The following is an 18112-nucleotide window of genomic DNA, read 5'->3' as shown; positions in this document are numbered from 1 at the left end:
CAAGGATGTAACCACTCCTCTAATACAACCCTGTGCTGTGCTGTGTGTGTGCTCATGTGGACCCTTGTTAATGATGTCAACAGCAGGGGTCACTTGTTACAGACAGGAATCATGCCAATAGTCAGCATGTCAATCATGTGTGAGAACCCTGCTGTCCACCAGAGCATCCTCAGTCACAATCACATGACTGACAGTCCTGTGAACTGCTGAAAAAAAATACGACCATGAAACTCCAACAATAATGCAGTTTTTGAAGAACAAAATGTAGCCAAAAATAAGTGAAATTGTTTTTTATTTAGCAAATAAGAGCTTTTCAGAAGAAAATCATAATATCTATACATTATTACCATATAAAATTATAAACAGAAGAAATGCAGAGTAGGAACTATAACATATGTTAAACATCCACAAACAAAGATAATTTCCTTCAGAAATAAATACTTGCAGTGCATTTGATGAATAAAATGCAGCGGGCTTCAATCATTGGATATGTTTTCTGAGAGCAGTGTAGTAACCTCTAACAGTGACTATTCTGCTCTGTGCTGCACTCTTGACTTTCTCAAAGTGTCGACTTGGCATTGCTAGGTCAAGTCCCTGCACCCTAAGGTCCTTCAGGTGCCAAATAAATTAGGGAGAGAGGTAAAAGAGGGCAAAAAAAAAAAAGTCTAACTTAAACATTAGCGTAAGCATTTGCCTTATCACCCCAGGTCTGCGTTGAGAGTGGGGGAGAGTGGCTGCACTGTAAATTAGCTTGGCCCTAATGGGGCCTGTCTGATAGACATAGTGCACTGAACGCTAACACAGATGTCGAGGGCTCATTTACAAAAGCCGGGCTGCTGTGTTGAGCCAGTGGCCCAGAGTGAGTCGACAGCGCTTTTCTCACAAATATTGGTTCTGCTGCCCCGGCTCAGCTTGGCTCAGCCCAGCTCCCACTGAGTAGGAACCGGGGAGGGAGTGAAGAAGGGAGGGAGAAAAAGAAGAGGATGACAGTTTTCCCAGCTTCAGCCCAGGGAGTCAGGCATTTTCGCTGACTGGTGTTGCGAGCGTGGCCAGCTCTTCTGTCAGCACTTTCCTCTCCTTCATCTTCACGCGCAGAGCCTCCATTAGCTGGCCAGCAGAGGGGATCTGCAGGGGAGGAGATGGATAGAAAAAGGGTGTGGGGGCGGTAGTAGAAGGGGTTAGAGAAAATGAGGAAAACACACAAATTCACCACTATAAAAAAAAAAAAGTCTGATTTTTGACACCTGGCAGCTTTTCAGAGAGACTATGTGCTGTTTTCTGAAACAGAACCTCAGATGGCGCCTGAGGACTTTTCAAACTTTTGAGGGACCGTCCATGTTGAGTGTTTTTACAAAGCAATTTATAAAACAGGCTACACAGCAGCAGATGTCTCCCCATCCACTATCTCCACTATCTATTTTGCAAGGGCACGGTTGCTGCATCTGGGGCTTAGCGCCACTCAGGACGGTTGTGATTTGTTTAAAGAAATAGAAACAAGCTAGAGCATTTTTTCCCCTATCCCAGAATAGATAAGCGGTGTAGGCAGACATACATTGCATATATGGTCTGGCAATGTGAAACTAAGCTAAAGCTAATATGAGGCGTCAGTAGTCTGAGTCAGACTAATTGCCATAAACAGATATCTGCATGAATGCAGAATGTGTCGGCAACGGGACAAGACTATGGTATAAAGCGTTCTGGTTTCCGTTTGTAGTTTGTTTGTAGTATTGACCAATCACGTTTGAGCGGACTTTGGTTGCATGCAGGTAAACAGTCTGTGAGGATAGGAAAAGAGGCGGAACGCATTGGCCAAAATGCAATCTCGGAACCCATCAGCTGTCATCTGACAAGGATTTAGCTTTTTATTAGCTTTTTTTTTTATTGATCTGCATTCATATGCAGATATCTGTTTATAAAGATTAGCCAAAATGTCGTCTGGGCATAAAAGATCTACAAAATGCATTGACTCGGACTATAAACAATGGCTGGTGCACGGAAGAGCAAGTCTTGTCCTGTATATTTGTTATCCGCTGGCTACACTGGAAATATTGGCCATTTCCCCCCAAAGGCTAAATTGTTGTCGGACCGATAGCCGATGGGTTCCAAGATTGAAGTCAGACAAATCAAGAGAGCATCTGCCAAATCATTCTGTTACTATCCCTCCATTGCAGCTCAGCCAGGACCCACTTCAGGAGGAAACAAAATGAGAAATTTTGTACTAAAATGGCCATAACATTGGAAGCTCTCCACTCGATTTAACAAACCTCATATAAGCTTTAGCTAAATTTTAGAATTCATTTTGCATTGGAAAAGGACTGTGAATGTTGTACCTCACAATACATTGGAATTGTGTCAGAGGGGGATCTCTTCTTGGCCAATATGGACAGGAGAAATGATTACAGCATCCAAAAACATTTAATGTACATGTGGGCATGTGTGTAGTGTTTTGTGACAGACTTAAAAAAAATATTTAATTGATCCTTTAAGCACAGGAATATTGCAACCAGTCCCTTTCTTTTTGGTTGGCTGAACATACACTACGCTTTCCCCAGAGTGATCACTTTTCAGTAGACACGTCTCAAGGCATAACAATAAACATCATGAGCATCGATGGGGACATTTACAGCATTGTTGTGTTTTTACTAGACTGTGTTTATGCTGGGAATGTGAAAGGATGAGAATATATGTCCACTTAATCATACAGGATTACAAAGGTTGAGTGTGAAGGAACTATATGTGTTTGGTTAGTTGTTGTCGTGGAAACAATGGAAAAAGAAAAAAAAGAAGAGGTGAGCAGGCTTCTCCTCAGAGTTCTGGCTAATTTTGTTTTCCCTCTGAATCAACACAAGGATTTTATGGTCATTAGGGCGCCTGATCAAAGGCAGGCGTTCATACTGTATAGCCTATAGATATTCACTTTAAGTTATGTACAGCCTTTTACAAGCGCCTTTTTCAAGCGAGGGAAACAAATTCATTCCCTGAGCAGTTGTTTCCTAAGTCACATGGCATAAAATGAGATGTGGACTGGCCAAGCTGAAAATAGTGACTTCAATATCATAAATTCTTTCACTTTTAATATCTTGAAAGAGAATGTGAAAACATAAGCTATTGAACCATACACAGAGAAAACAGGCTGACACAAGTCTGAAGTGCTGTAACAAACTTTGCTAAATAACATCTGCATCAGGGAATACAAGGTATCGTGTTTCTTTTTGAAGTGATTAACACAAACTCATATTAGAATTAGGTCTGCAGCTGACATGTTTTAAGGACATCTGAAACTATCGTCTTATCAATTTCCAATATGTCTGGAGAGAGTGGGAACCTCACGCTGGCCCTTGACACATCTCTCCTCTTCATTAAAAGGTAACAGGAGCAGAGAACACAAGGCCCCGTGTGCCGGGAAGTGTGTGTGTGTACGCACTTGAGCATGTGTGCTGTGGGGAATCAGTTCCAACAGCACTGGATGCATCAAACACACAGCGCTATTCCTCAGAGAACCACTACATTGAAGTAACTGCTGAGACAACTCCCTCTGCCTCTGTCCTCCAGGGAGAATTCACTCTCTCTGTCTCACACACGCACACACATTCACATCGGCACAGACACACACACACACGCGCACAATTTCCCAATCAGCTAATTGCACTTAGAGCCACTAACTATGCAAACAAACCCACTAAAATAGAGACACAGCCACAACACAAGGCTCTATGGGACAGCAAAGAGGGAGACTGGATCATTAAAAGTACCGATATGGGAATATGGGTAAACAACACTAACAGGTAAACATGATCTAGATAAACCTAAGATGAGTGAAGTTTAAGTCTGAAACAGATGTTAAAACTATGAAGGAAACCCTATCTTCTTTCCATTCCTTCATCTTAAGTATTTTTAGGGCATTTTAAGTCTTTAACTCAGACAGTGGAGAGACAACAAGACACAAGGGGAAGAGAGTACTGGGGATGTTGCGCTTTATGGTTGGCGTCTTAACCCCTAATCCACGGGCGTGCACAAAAACTGTGTAACGTACTGTATAGGCATAAATACAACAGCATCAACATCTTTATAAAGCTTCATTAAAGTTGATTTATGTCAAGTACAGTGAGAGAACATTTTGGTCTCTTGGTTGATAAATGATTCTATTGCGTTTGATAAAATACCTCTCATTCAGATTAATCTCCCTATGGTGTGTGTGTGACTCACATCAGCAGATTCTGGCACAAGGAAACACAAGCACTCACACACAGGCTCACGGACGGGACAATCAGGACTATCCTTTCCTTTCATCTAACTGCCACATTTGCTGGGGACCAAAACCCTGCAGGATGGTTGGAGGTAAGCTGTGATGCAGCTGCTCTACCACATCCCATGGGCTGCTTAAGGCAGTGTTAGGAACTGGCACTAATGTTATGCTACAGTTGATTTAGCCGGGCCCCTGTCCCCTTTGGCACAGCTAGCCTTCGCCAGCACTAAGCAACGTAGCCGCGGTTTTGCAAGAGGCCCTGTCCCCTATGGCAACACTAAAAAAGCTACTGTAGCATTAAGCCATGCTAACTCACGTCCATTACTATTCAACAGGCCCTGCAGAGCAGACCTTTTGTCTAGGTGTGATTTCATGAACATGTTTCAGAAGTGAACTGACATGTAAAGCCACTGACACTGACAAGCGTGTGTGTGTGTAAGAGTGAGTACGTGCATGTGCGTGTGTGTGTGTGTGTGCGTGTGTGTGTGAAGACAAGAACAAGAGCTGCAAGCAAAAGGTGTTTTTATGAGCCAATTAAATGACATTGCTATTCTACAGCCTGGGGCACACCTCAAGGCAAGAAGCAGCTCAAAGTTGAAGCACTCCAGTGACCATTGTCTGGTAGTGGCATTACACACATCACCTTTTTTCTTCTTCTTAAAAGATCGATCATTCTAGCTCTTTTGTCTTCTCCCTCGGAACGTGTTAGTGCAATTATTTCCAAGGGCCCAATTTGTGAGTAGTTGTAAAGATTGTGTCAGACTGCTGGATATCTAAATGAGTCAGAATGAAGAGGGAGGGGGAATCAGAGAGCCTAAAAGAGATATAACGGGGTACATCTTTCAAATTTCTGCATTCCCTCAGCATGTTACTATTGAGTGCTCTTTCTCAGTTATTCACTAGTTTACCACCTTATCAATATAAATGTAGTATAATTAGGCAGATGTTGCTGCTTAATTAAACTACAATTTTAAAAATTACATTTGGGTCCTTCCAAAGTCCTACAGGAGTGTCTACCTGTAACAACAGCATACCTTATAGTTGTACAGTGTATATTATCTGTAATAAATTTGTGTAATAAACAAGGATGTACACTACTGGTTAATCTAATAATCACTATTAAAAAGTAAGGCTTCGGATCTGATTGGCACGACAGGAGTGTTTTCACAGTGGTGAAGGATTCCTGCTATAAATCTTCCCTGGCTGGTTAGCCGTCTTCAATCTAGGCCACTATTCAAGGTAAGGGAGAAGTAGTTACAGTAGTTTTATCACAGAGAGGTAAAAACAGCTCTTTGATCTTTGATCTTCTCACTTTTGTTTGAAAATCAAATTTATCAAACGGGGGAATAACAACAACAACAGCATGATAAATAGATTAAAAAAAAGCCCAAGCACAAAGGCACCACACTAAAAAGTCTTGCATTTGATTATCTCCTATAATGAATATGTCACATTTGCAAAGAGGGGCTCAGGTAAGAAAATCACTAAAGCACCGACAAGCCTATTCTCTCCCTCTCCTTCGTAATTACCTACCCCTGCAGCGGAGCAGATCCCTCTCTTTTCTCCCCTTTAGGTCACTAGAGACTGATATGAAAGGGAATTGGACACTTGGGGCCACAAATACTGTAATTAAAAATCTCTTCTTTTCTTGATACGTTGTTTGGAAACATCATTTCAGTGTGCAACATGCATTTGTTAGGGATCTGACCTAAATACACCCAAGATTAAACACCGGAAAGCACCGGGTCTTTGTTTCAGGTTCCTACTCATTAGGTGTGAAAATGAGGTGATTCAGGCACGATTGGGGTATAAATATAGAAAGGTGATATCCATACAAAACAGATGCAACCTTTAGGTAGAATTCAGCAAGAACACACCCGTGATCACCAGTATGGCTCATTGGCCATGGTAATGTACTGGGAAGCAGTTACAATCAACAAAAGTGTCTGTGCCTGCGGCAAACTGTCACATACAAAACAAGAAGGTGCTAAGAATTGTTCCCTTTCAATGCTTGTTACCTGACATGAGGGAATTTAACGCATCTCATCATCTATTCAATGAGGAAATGTCTACTTTCATCCTTAATTTTCTTCCTGTAGTAACTTAAAAAACAAAAGTCCACTATGCTCCAAAGGACGACCCTCAGGTACAATCAAACTGGCAGCAACCTTAAAGCTCCAAAATAGCATCATGACTCAAGAATAAATAATACTATTATTCACCTGGCCTATTTTAACTGATCTCCTGAAATGTGCAGTTTGATATACTGTAGCTTGCCTGGTTAAGTAATCAACCCAACAGTTTAATGGCTAAGGAACAGCAGCAAAAAGCTGTATCTGCCGTTTCTACTGATGTAAAATGCAAGTTGAACGTACAGGATAACTCACAGTGTGCTCTGGTATTAACACCAGTCTACCCCTGGGATTGACCCTTCTGGTCCCTGCAACTGTCCCAGTGACATATTTACAGTACAAAGGCTCGGCTTGAGTCCCCTCCACACACATACAAATACATTTACAGAGACAGAAAAAGAGTGGCTGATTTAATTAGCTCAATCATTAAATGAGGCTTAATTAGAGTCACTTTCCTTCAGAGAGAAGCGTGGGACTCCGAGCTGTTCCTTGTCGTTACAGAGGCATAATGAGCCACACAACACAACACACTACCCCTCACCCTCACAGCACTGACAACAATAGAAAACTTTCTTGCTGCATTAGCACTGTAAGTAAGGCATGGAGCCTTTGATATGTTTAATACTGAGGGTTAATGACGTAATGCCCTATGGAACTACCCATATGGTGAGAGGCTTTGAAAAGAAGTGACATGAATAAAGTCGGTTATTTAACTAGATAAATGATGTCATTAATATCGTAGCAATAAGCAGCAGCAGCCCCTCCCCAAAGTTCAATAAGGGTTTGAAATTACAGGAAAAATTCCAGGCCTGTAGTTCATCCATTAACGCCATTGATGTTTTATAATAAGTCCAGTCGAAATTGGTCCAGCCTGTCTCTACTAGTGTCTTAATGTAATGTTCACCTGCTTGTTATAGTTTGGAGGCTGATAAGAAGTGATGCTTGTACGTCTCCCTCGGGTGTGATTGTGAAGTAAATATTAGCAGGCCCTCAGCGCCACCCCATACCAGTAAACCAAACCACTGTCCTCTCATAAAGAAATCAACAGAGTCAATGACTTTTTAAATGTTATTATGCTGTCATGAGGCTTGAGACGGGTATGTGTGTGTACAAAATGAGTCTGAAAAATGATCTGGAGGGAGCGTGTGTGTTTGCATGCATGTGCACACACTTGCATGCACATGGTCCTCTTGTTCATTATTGGCCAGCAGCAGAAGCCAGTCATTTCCCTGTCTTCATAAAGACTTGGCCCATTAAATTCTACCTCCAGTCAATAATTAGGACTCCACAAATAAACCAAAGGCAATTAAATCAATGCTTCCCCGGGCCGGTGCCTGGACCCCATGGCCCACATGGACACTCCATCTTCTCTGCTGGCCTTATTCATGGTGGGTTGCGGTGGAGCCATACAGTACACCCCCTGGCCTGCTCATGATTATTACATAGCACCGTCCCTCAATTCTGGCTATGGAGCGCCGCTTATGGTGGCTCTCCACTGAGAGGCGTAGGGCTTGATTTCATTAACTCAACAGTGGAGGTGAAAGACGAAGAAATGAATGCAATGTTTCATTTGGTTTTGAGTAGACGTGTGGGGCAGCGGTGAGGGGGCTCCAGAAATCTATGGCACTTCTTTGGCATCAACGGAGCAGTAACTCAACGTATTCACATCACCTATCTCGATGCCTGCAACGCACTGTTTGTCGATGTGTTGGGGTTGTCTCTCTTTCTTGTTAGGTTGACATGTGGCAGCGCATGACAGCGATGGTGAACAATGGCCCACAAACAGAGACACAGATGCACACATACATACCACTCTTCAGCTCTTTCACATCTGCACACACACACACCCAGACCCACACACCCACCCACACACCCACACACACAAAGAGTGAGTGATGGGTTTGCTATTGACAGGGCCACTGAGATAATAAAGTGCTGTCCCACTGGCAGCTCCATTAGGCACTGACAGTGACAAGATGAGGCTGTCGTGAGAGTGCACATGCACACACAAATACACACACATACCCAGACATACACACACAGTTGGACACATCCTCATCCTCTTTCAGTGACAGCCAGCCAGTTAAGGACATGGATCTCTCTCCTTCCTTTCACTGGGTCTATTTCTGTCACTGTGTCTTTTAATCCAAAGAAGTGTGTGTGAGTGCAGCTCAGGGGTAAGATCATATCACTATTAGGGGAGTGTGTTATTAGTGTCACAGGCAGGGTGACAGGCCAGGCCATTCCACTTCACAGATGTTCTGCTTGGTGAGCCTTTCATAAGCTATGACAGAGAGTAGAGAGGCAAAGAGGATAGAGTATGAGTTCTTGAAGTGTATTCCCTCACTAAGAAAACGCTCACTTCTCAGCATTAGCGGACATGTGCAGTATAGACATGTTATCATAACGTTATAGAAACGTCAACATTAGGAGATCTACCTTAATTAACTAATAGACAGGCACTGAAATTGTCTTCATAGACCCTTCCCTTGGTCTCTTAGTATGTAAGATGTCACACCAGCCTGTCAGAAAAAAACGACAGAAATACGAGACACACATGCAGAGACAGAGCCTGGTGTCCTTTTGATATGACAGCACACGTTTAAAAACCAGACGAGATAGAGAAGAGAGGAAAAATAAATAGAAAGAAATAAATGAAGAAAAAAAAACAGAACTAGATGGACTTGAAAGAGGATAGAAAAAGTCTGTTGCAGTGTGGGGGAGGGGGGAGAGAATGACTGCGGTGGTCCCAGCGGTCCCCACAGAGACCTAGGGGCGAGTCTCAGCCTTGTCATACTCCAGTCTTCTCCTCCTCCACTACTCCCCCCACCTTCCACCACCCCTGTTCTGCCCACGGAAAACGTCGATAGCAGGCTGCCGGTGCCGAGGTCTCTGGTGGACACTAGCTCATTCTCTCGGCATCGACAGGCCCGCCAAATCAATATTTAGTTCCCCACTAACAAGCTGCCTCGGGGTCTGAGCCAAAGAGAGAGAGAGAAAGAGAGAGGAATGCAGGACAGTGGAGGATGGCAGAGAGAGACAGAACAGGGACTGAGAGCTGTCCAGCTAGAAGGGAAAAACATGGATTCAGTAGTGTGTGTGTGTGTGTGTGTGTGTGGGGGGGAGAGGAAGGTGGAAAGGTCAGAAGAAGATCTGGGGAACAAGAGAACAGTGTCTGGTGTGTGTCGTGGTGTGAAGGCGACGCATGAGTGCCTGTGGCAGCCGCTGACAAGAACACAGGAAAGACACACACATACACAGAGTCGACACTCTCAATCATACACATATCACAGCGAGCAGACGTTGACAGTACTCAAGTAAAGCTCCAGCAGAGCACTCACAAATGAGTGGCTGTGCACGTGCGAACACACACACACACACACACACACACACACACACACACACACACACACACACACACACACACACACACACAAAGGATGTAGTTGCTTTTCTTTGTTTAATCTTTTGCATCATTGTTGTTTTCTGAGGACAGGACACATTATTGGGATTGTAACAAACAATTCCTCCATTTACTGTATTTGGGTTAAACTGGTGCCCAAATTCTTCTACACTGAAGACTAACAAAGCCGCATATCTGCAATGTTAGGCTAAAATATTTGGTATAATAATAGGAATCTAGACAAAAAAACGGCTTCTTGCAATTGCATTAAAAAATGTCTAACAGCCTTTGGCTTTGTAATTATTAGTAGTTTAAATACATAAAGTTACACTATCATTCAATCCTTAAATACAAATTAAACTTGAATGAACATTAATTAATTATTCTAAATTACCAAGCAAAAAGTCAATATATAACAAAATATTTCTTTAATACATTTACCTTGGTAATACTACTTTTAACAATATACTGTATAGCTTTTCAGAAATAAATGTAAACACCTGACCAATTTTAAAATAAAGTTTTGCAATGAAATAATTTGTTTCCGCTTCAACCATTTCAACTTTCTCTATGTCACTGACACGGAGTAAGTGACAGAAAATTATAAAATAGTGGTGGAGTGATAACAAATGAATACCCCTTTTTGCTTATACAAAGCAATACAAATCATTGGCCATCTTCCTTCTTAAAGGAATCTTAAGGAAATTACACCAGTACAAGATTTTGGCCAAGTTTTGCCAAGTAAGAATAACACTCTGCTCCATTTGAACTTATCTTTGTTTCCATAAAGTTTCTGCCAATTTTCTGTTCCCTTTTGACACTCTAGACAACATTTGTTATACAAATCTACACCTCAAATAAGAGCGGTGCTAGCCAGGAAATTAATTATACAATGAAGGGAGGCTGCTTATAGCTTTTGTATGTTTAGGAATGAGTGACTTGTGTTATCATTATTGCAGATGGGTGTGAGTCTGACCTTCTGCTGGAGGATGTGGTTCAGGTGGTCCAGCCACTCCTGGTCTCTTGGACTTTCTGAACGGGCCTCTGACCCCTGCAAACACAACAGCAAATACATTTATTTCAATGACAGGTAGGAAACTAAAAGATAATCCTAGGAATCTTAGGGTTTTGTATATGGAGAAAATAAGAATATTTCAAGTGAATCAGACTAGAGATACTTGATATTTCGATAGAGAACCTGCTGCTGTATCTTTAGATTGGCCTCTGTGAGTCTCCTGCTTAAGGGCAGAATTGTAGCATCACACCAGTGAGGACCTTGAAAAAGCTCTCTGGAGACTCAGTGGCAAGGTATGCCATTATATGTTTGCGTGCTACTCATGTATAAAGACCTAACAGAGTGGTAGCCTTGTTACTGTTAATGAACAGAAAGAAGAGCAACTGCTCAGCACTAATGCGTTACCTCTTCACTTCAAACCCCAGGCGTTGCTGCTTGAAATGATGTGACGAGCCTTGTACTGCCCCACAGGGACGCGGGGAGGGTAGGAGGGGGGAGAAAAGTGTGTGTGCGGCTGAATCTAAAAGTCCCTGCGCTTGCAGACGGACCTAACGGGCACAGTCCTGTGAAGTCTGGGACAGCAAAGGGCTGTCCAATGCCAAAAGTCCACGAGGGGGCTCATGCAGACTTTATGTGAACTTTGATAGAGTCCGCTTCGGGTGCTGACTTCACCAGAGTGCGCTCTGAAGATCACCCAATATTCATATCAATTTTAATGTGAGCCAGTCAAAAAATCTGCAACATACATTTTAAGGACCTTCAGCTGAGAAAATGATTAACAATGTTAAAGTTAGGTGTACAGTGCCTATCAATCATATTATCTCTATTATTTTGCCTAAAGCAGCCGATTGAACACATGTTGCATAAATTGTAAAGAACATTCAGTACCTTAGAAAAAAATATATATACTCCACATAATAAAGGCTTTTTAACCTTTATATTTAAAAAAAAAAAGCAGAGTGCCTTGATTATTGGGAAGAATTAATTTCATTTCTGCTGGACAACATTTTACACAATTGAGAAAGATACTCAGTGGGCCGGCTGGGACTAGGTCTAAGACGATTACTTGAGTAACTTTGAGTAATTACTAAAAATCATTGACGCAAATTCTTTGCATCAAAGTTTTGTTTAATCCATATAACTATATACAGCCCATTGTGTTTCACACGAATGATTATTACTGTCACACAATGCGCAGGTGACGTGAAGAAGATGGTGCGGATTGGAAAATGGAGGAAGAGAGAGAAAATAGCGAGGGACGAAGAGAAGATACAGGCCAGAGACTTTATTTGGGATCATTTCAAGCTGTAACAAAATAAAAACTTTGTACTCTGTAGTGTGTCTATTGGGAAACCGAACTAGCTTACCACAGCAGCACAACATCAATGCTTCAGCCTCTCAGCAGGAAGCATCTGGTCTAATGTTACGCATGTCCACGGAGCGGACCTGACACATGGTAACGTTAATCACTAGGATTGCTGGTTGAGATAAGAGCTCTCCCCTCATGACGCAAAACCCGGGGAGTCCACACTGTGTTGACACAGAGCTGGTTTGTTTTTTGGCTTATTTTTTTCTATTGTATATTAATATTGCTCTTTAATAAAGCAAAAGTATTACTCGATTAATCAATATAATAATCAGTAGACCACTCGACTTCTAAAATAATCGATAGTTGAAGCCCTATCTGGGACATTTAAGATTTTGGCATTGGCCATATCCATGGCGCCTTTCCATAGGCAGCCCCCTTCACATCTCTCCATTAGTGCATGTATAAGTACTGAGCATGTGTGTGTAATTCAGACCTGTGTATAATAACAACAGAATGAAAACACTGTAATTTCCCTTACGGGATTAATAAAGTATAAAATTATTATTATTATTTGGATTAAGCATGCGTTTCTCACTGGTGTTCCCCAGCTTCCTGGTACCCTCTATGTGTGATCCCAGGTGATAGCAGTTGGTCTAGCCCATTTGTCCCGGATACTGCGCACCGAAACATTACATCTACCGCCGGTTACTGCGTTGCGCAACTCTGAACCTCCTGCCGGCTGCTGCGTGGCGCAGCATTTGGTATTCGTCATCCTTTTCATGACGCGTGCAGCATAGAACGCACTGTCATTGGTTCAAATACACATGAGGTGGGTCTTGTTGGGTTTTTTTTAAAGACCACGTGACCACCCAAATGTACTGTGGTTGGCTGAAAGTCACGTCAATCAATCAGACATACACGTGCATTTGTTTTTGAGCGAGCGGGAAAATGGCTACGGCAGAGGAGGATTTTGACAGCAAGGGCAGTGACATTCAATTCAATTCAATTTAATTTATAGTATCAAATCATAACAGAGTTATCTCGAGACACTTTACAGATAGAGTAGGTCTAGACCACACTCATAATTTACAAAGCCCCAACAATTACAGTAATTCCCTCAAGAGCAAGCATTAGCAGTGGCTATTGCGACAGTGGTGAGGAAAAACTCCCTTTTAGGAAGAAACCTCGGCAGACCCAGACTCTTGGTAGGCGGTGTCTGACGCGGCCGGTTGGGGGTGTGATGGCGATAATAGTCGCATTAAAGATAGTGGAACAGTGACTTTGAAGGTAGTCGTTGTAGTTCATGTCACAGCAGGACGTTGCGGGATGAAACGTGGCGCTGCAGAGCATGGGTGGGTGTAGCAGACGCAGCAGGACGCGGCCGGGCGTTTGAAGAAGAAACATAAGGACTCCGGGGAGTAAACTCCCCAGAGCTAGGTTAGTAACAAGCAGTTCTGGGACAGGATGCATATAAAAGGAAACAAATGAAAACATTGATGAGAGGCTCTACTGACCTGCCCCCCTCAACTCACACTATATTATTGATTATATGATCAATAAATCTGATGACTACGAAGAGAAGCAGGTGGGCCGGGTTAGGCAGACGCTGCAACTCCTCACTTCTTAACTATAAGCTTTATCAAAGAGGAGAGTTTTCAGTTTATTCTTAAATGAGGTGATGGTGTCTGCCCCCCTAACCCAGACTGGGAGCTGATTCCACAGGAAAAGAGCCTGGTAGCTGAAGGCTCTTGCTCCCATTCTACTTTTGGAGACTCTAGGAACCACCAGTAACTCTGCATTCTGGGAGCGCAGTGCTCTAGTGGGACAATAAGGTACTAAGAGCTTTTTTAGATAGGATGGTGCTTGACCATTTAGGGCTTTGTAGGTCAGGAGAAGGACTTTAAAGTCAATCCTGAATTTCACAGGAAGCCAATGCAGAGTAGCTAAAACAGGAGAAATATGATCTCTTTTCTTAGTTCTCGTCAGAACACATGCTGCAGCATTCTGGATCAGCTGGAAAGTCTTAAGGGACTTATTTGAGCAACCTGACAGTAGGGAATGACAATAGTCCAGCCTGGAAGTAACGAATGCATGGACTAGTTTTTTAGCATCGTTTTGAGACAGGATATTCCTAATTTTGGCAATGTTACGAAGATGAAAAAAGGCTGTTCTCGATGATTGTTTTAGATGGGCGTTAAAGGATATATCCTGATCAAAAATAACTCCTAGATTTCTGACAGTAGTGCTGGAGGCCAGGACAACACCATCCAGAGTAGCTATATCTTTAGATAATGAAGTTCGGAGGTGTTTAGGGCCCAGCACAATAACTTCAGTTTTGTTACAGTTTAACATCAGAAAATTATAGGTCATCCAGGATTTTATATCTTTAATACATGCTTGAAGTTTAACTAACTGACTTGTTTCGTCTGGTTTGATTGATAAGTTTTATTGGGTGTCGTCCGCATAGCAGTGATAGTTAATGGAGTGTTTCCTAATGATATTACCAAGAGGAAGTATATATAAGGAGAATAAAATTGGTCCAAGCACTGAGCCTTGTGGAACGCCATGTTTAACTTTCGCATACTTAGAGGATTTATCATTAACATTAACAAATTGAGATCGATCAGAGAAATAAGACTTAAACCATCTTAGTGCAATTCCTTTAATTCCGACTAAGTGTTCTAATCTCTGTAACAGGATTGTATGGTCAATAGTGTCAAAAGCAGCACTAAGATCTAATAAAACAAGTATGGAAACAAGTCCTTTGTCTGCAGCAGTTAGAACGTCGTTAGTAATTTTCACCAGTGCCGTCTCTGTGCTATGATTCTTTCTAAATCTTGATTGAAAGTCTTCAAATAAGCTATTGCTATGGAGAAAATCACATAACTGATTAGCAACTACTTTCTCAAGTCCCATTGAGTTGGAAGATAGTGAGGAGTTTGAGTTGGAGAGGGAGGAGGATGGTGTTGATGAAAACATGCAAGATGATCCGTTGGATAGAGCACAGGAGTGGGGTGTGTGGGACACAGACACAGAAGGAGAGGAGGAGGATGACTTTCACGGATTCCAGGTAGAGTGGAGAACCGAGGATTAGCAGCCGCGCAAGGCGAAGCAGTTCACACGCAAACCGGGGGTGAAACAGCCAATCCCCGTGGACCCCTAGCCCCCTGGATGCACTGCGGCACCAACGTGCGTCCTGAGTCAACGCTGATGGGGTGCAAGCAGTGTAACCTTCCTCTGCACCGCGAGTGCTTCATACACCATGTCATTCGCCACAAATAATTTGATCTGTGTGTCTGTATATGTGTGTGTGTGTGTGTGTGTGTGTGTGTGTGTGTGTGAGAGTCAGTCAGTCAGTCAGTCAGTGTGTCTGTCTGTGAGTGTCTGTGAGGATAATGCTGTTCAACAAGCCAAAGAGGAGAGATGTGAGCCATGGAGCTCAGAGACTGAGACTGTTCCCAGTTCCACCTCAGGACTTTTAACCCTCTCTCTCTAAACAAGATGCCTTGTTCAGTGTGGTGGCATGTAATTTTTATATATTGTATATAATCGATTTATATATTTTTTTCTTCCCCATCTGTTTTTGAGAATCTTTTGAAAAATGTGTTTGTATGTTAGTGCTAAGGGAGCATGTTTTAATAAATCCTGTGATTCTTACCTTTACAATGTATTTTATTTCATGTTTCTATGTGCTACAGAGGCTTAGATATTAAAATTTTGGTAGACGTTGACAATTCTTAATATTTTTTCAGAAAACCCTCAGGAGATAAGGATATTTATCCCAGAATAACATAGGTTTTTATAGCTGTTTTTAGCAGGCGTTTTAGGACTAAATGAGCTAGGCTAATTTCTGTGTATGCCTTATTGTGCCTGGTGCTCCAGGTAACTGAGAAGTAGGCAGAGACCGGGGGTGGGGAGTGTGCGGTTATAATAGCGAGAGAGAAAAAGAGGGTGAGAGAGGTGACTACTGCTTTCAAGCCTTCCGCAGGGGTGAACATGGTGTGTGAAGGAGTGCATGTGCGTGAGAGTGCTTGCCCACCCTTGGTAGATATATAACAAAGCACTGACCCTCTATCAAACATTAGGTGCAAAACAAACTGGCCTGGCAATTACAGCCTTATTACATCTGGGTCATTAACTCCACAACAAGTTGCCAGGGGAGCCTGGAGCTGCTCGGCCCTCTCTGGTCCTCTGTTGCAAGCTATGGAATGGACAGAGGCAAATAAACAATGTGCAGTGTGATACATGTGTGTAAGCATGTGTGGATGTTTGAGCACACTTTGACTCTTCTTTGCATCTATATCCATACATTGATTTTGTGTTGTTTGTATACAGTATATGCTTGTGTGTAAGGAGCAGCTGTAAGTTTCTATTTGACTTTTAAAAGCTTTAAAAATCAATTAACACATTAAAAGCACACAAAAAGTGAACAAATTCCCCATTCTCATGAAATAGCTGAAAACATGTTCATTGTTATGCTGTCTATAACTTCAGAACCAGCTGCACAAATACTGTAGCCTCGTGACAACCACATTTCTGTTCAGAAAAATACCTCAAGCAAAAACTCTGGTTTCTTTGCAGGGACAAATCAACAACCCAAGACTAATGCTCTGGAGGAAAGAAAATATGCAGCCTTTGGAAAAGATGGTGTTCATTACACAGAGGTCATCTGGTCCCAAAGTTCTCCTAAAATATTACCACAACCAGGAATAATTCATTTAGAAATTTTGGTAAGTCTGAAATTCAAAAATGCATTGATTTCAAAAGCAAGTACCAGTGCACTACAATGTTAAAAACCTCAGCAAATATTGTTGACAAGAGAAATCTGCCAAACTAAAGAAAAGTAGCAAGAAAAGTAGCAATGGAGAGTTCTCATTTAAAAGTAAAACAGAAAAGTAAAAGAAATCCCATTGGGCCCTGAGCTTTCATTCAGCACACTGGTTTCGCACTACCATGTGAATAAATGAATACACTTGCTATCTGTTGGACTTGTTGAAGACTGCTGGGACATCCTGATAACCTCATGTCACGTCCTCAAGACTACAGAAAAACATCTAAAATCTACAACGGTTGTGCAAAAGCTCCGTATATTTCTTTGAGTGAGGGGGAAAAGAAATCCCAATTCTGAAACAAGTATCATGACACCTCAACTCTGTGCCAAACAACTAGTGAAGTCTTGTGTGCACAGCTGAAGCATAGTTACTGTACGTTCAGGCTGGTTTAAGTAGGGTGCACTTGATTTTGTGTTACCTCCAAGCACAAGCTGACCAAAATCTACATATAGAAACACACTTCCACAGCAGGAGTTTCAATTAGTGCACATTTTAAATAGTTTCTCCATGACACCCACCTTAACACACATCTGTACAGATGCTTGTACAGAAACAAACCATTTATCTTGGGATCTATTTCTGACGTTCAAAATTACACCCGGTAACACACACCTATACTGTAAACCTCACTGTGACACGAAATTTACAATTCTCTGGTGCATGTGTGCATATTCAACAGCGCTGTGATGTATGAATGTTCAATTAACAAAACAGGAAAAACACACCCACCATGTTCAGGCACCAAGCAACATGCCATTAACCACCATTAATACGACAGAAAAAAAAACAAGTGTTGAGGAGAAGAGAGTGTTTTACACGCAGAGGTTTCAGCTCTGATAAGGGGGACTTTTCATCAAGTGAGAAACTGTTCCCTGTCATCTCCTGGGTGGAGCTGGGCTGCAAAGGGCTAAAATTGCTTTCAAGTGTGAGTAAGTGCCTAGAGCGCCCTCTCTCATCTTGTGATAGATGGAAGGAAGTCCCTGGGGATGTGAGGTTGATTGTAACATGGGATTGCTAATTGATGACATAGCTGGGTATGATCTATGGTAGAGAAAGGGCCCATCAAGTTGGAAAAGAGTGTGAAACTCAGACTTTTGCAAGCAGCCGACAGTCAATAGCAAGGATTTTCAGTTCGATGAAAAGAGTTGTACTTACTCAACTTGTGCGGTATTAAA

At 42.2% G+C, this 18112-nt stretch overlaps 1 protein-coding gene across 2 annotated transcripts in view; it reads right to left on the bottom strand.

Annotated features, from left to right (window-relative positions):
* Positions 1–275: 275 nt before the first annotated feature.
* The window catches only part of cntln (centlein, centrosomal protein), a 91120-nt gene continuing 73283 nt past the window's right edge, over positions 276–18112 (bottom strand). For both annotated transcript variants that reach the window (XM_028595351.1, XM_028595359.1), the window contains exons 26-27: positions 10758–10832; positions 276–1125 (exon numbers count right to left, since the gene is read on the bottom strand). In XM_028595351.1, the coding sequence (XP_028451152.1) occupies positions 1015–1125; positions 10758–10832 (186 nt within the window). In that variant the 3' untranslated portion in view covers positions 276–1014. The remainder of the gene's footprint in view (positions 1126–10757; positions 10833–18112) is intronic.

The sequence above is a fragment of the Perca flavescens genome, chromosome 2, assembly GCF_004354835.1.
Source record: "Perca flavescens isolate YP-PL-M2 chromosome 2, PFLA_1.0, whole genome shotgun sequence".
NCBI classification, from domain to species: Eukaryota; Metazoa; Chordata; class Actinopteri; order Perciformes; family Percidae; genus Perca; species Perca flavescens.
The sequence above is the reverse complement of the archived record's forward strand: the minus strand, read 5'-3'. Positions and strand labels throughout refer to the sequence as shown.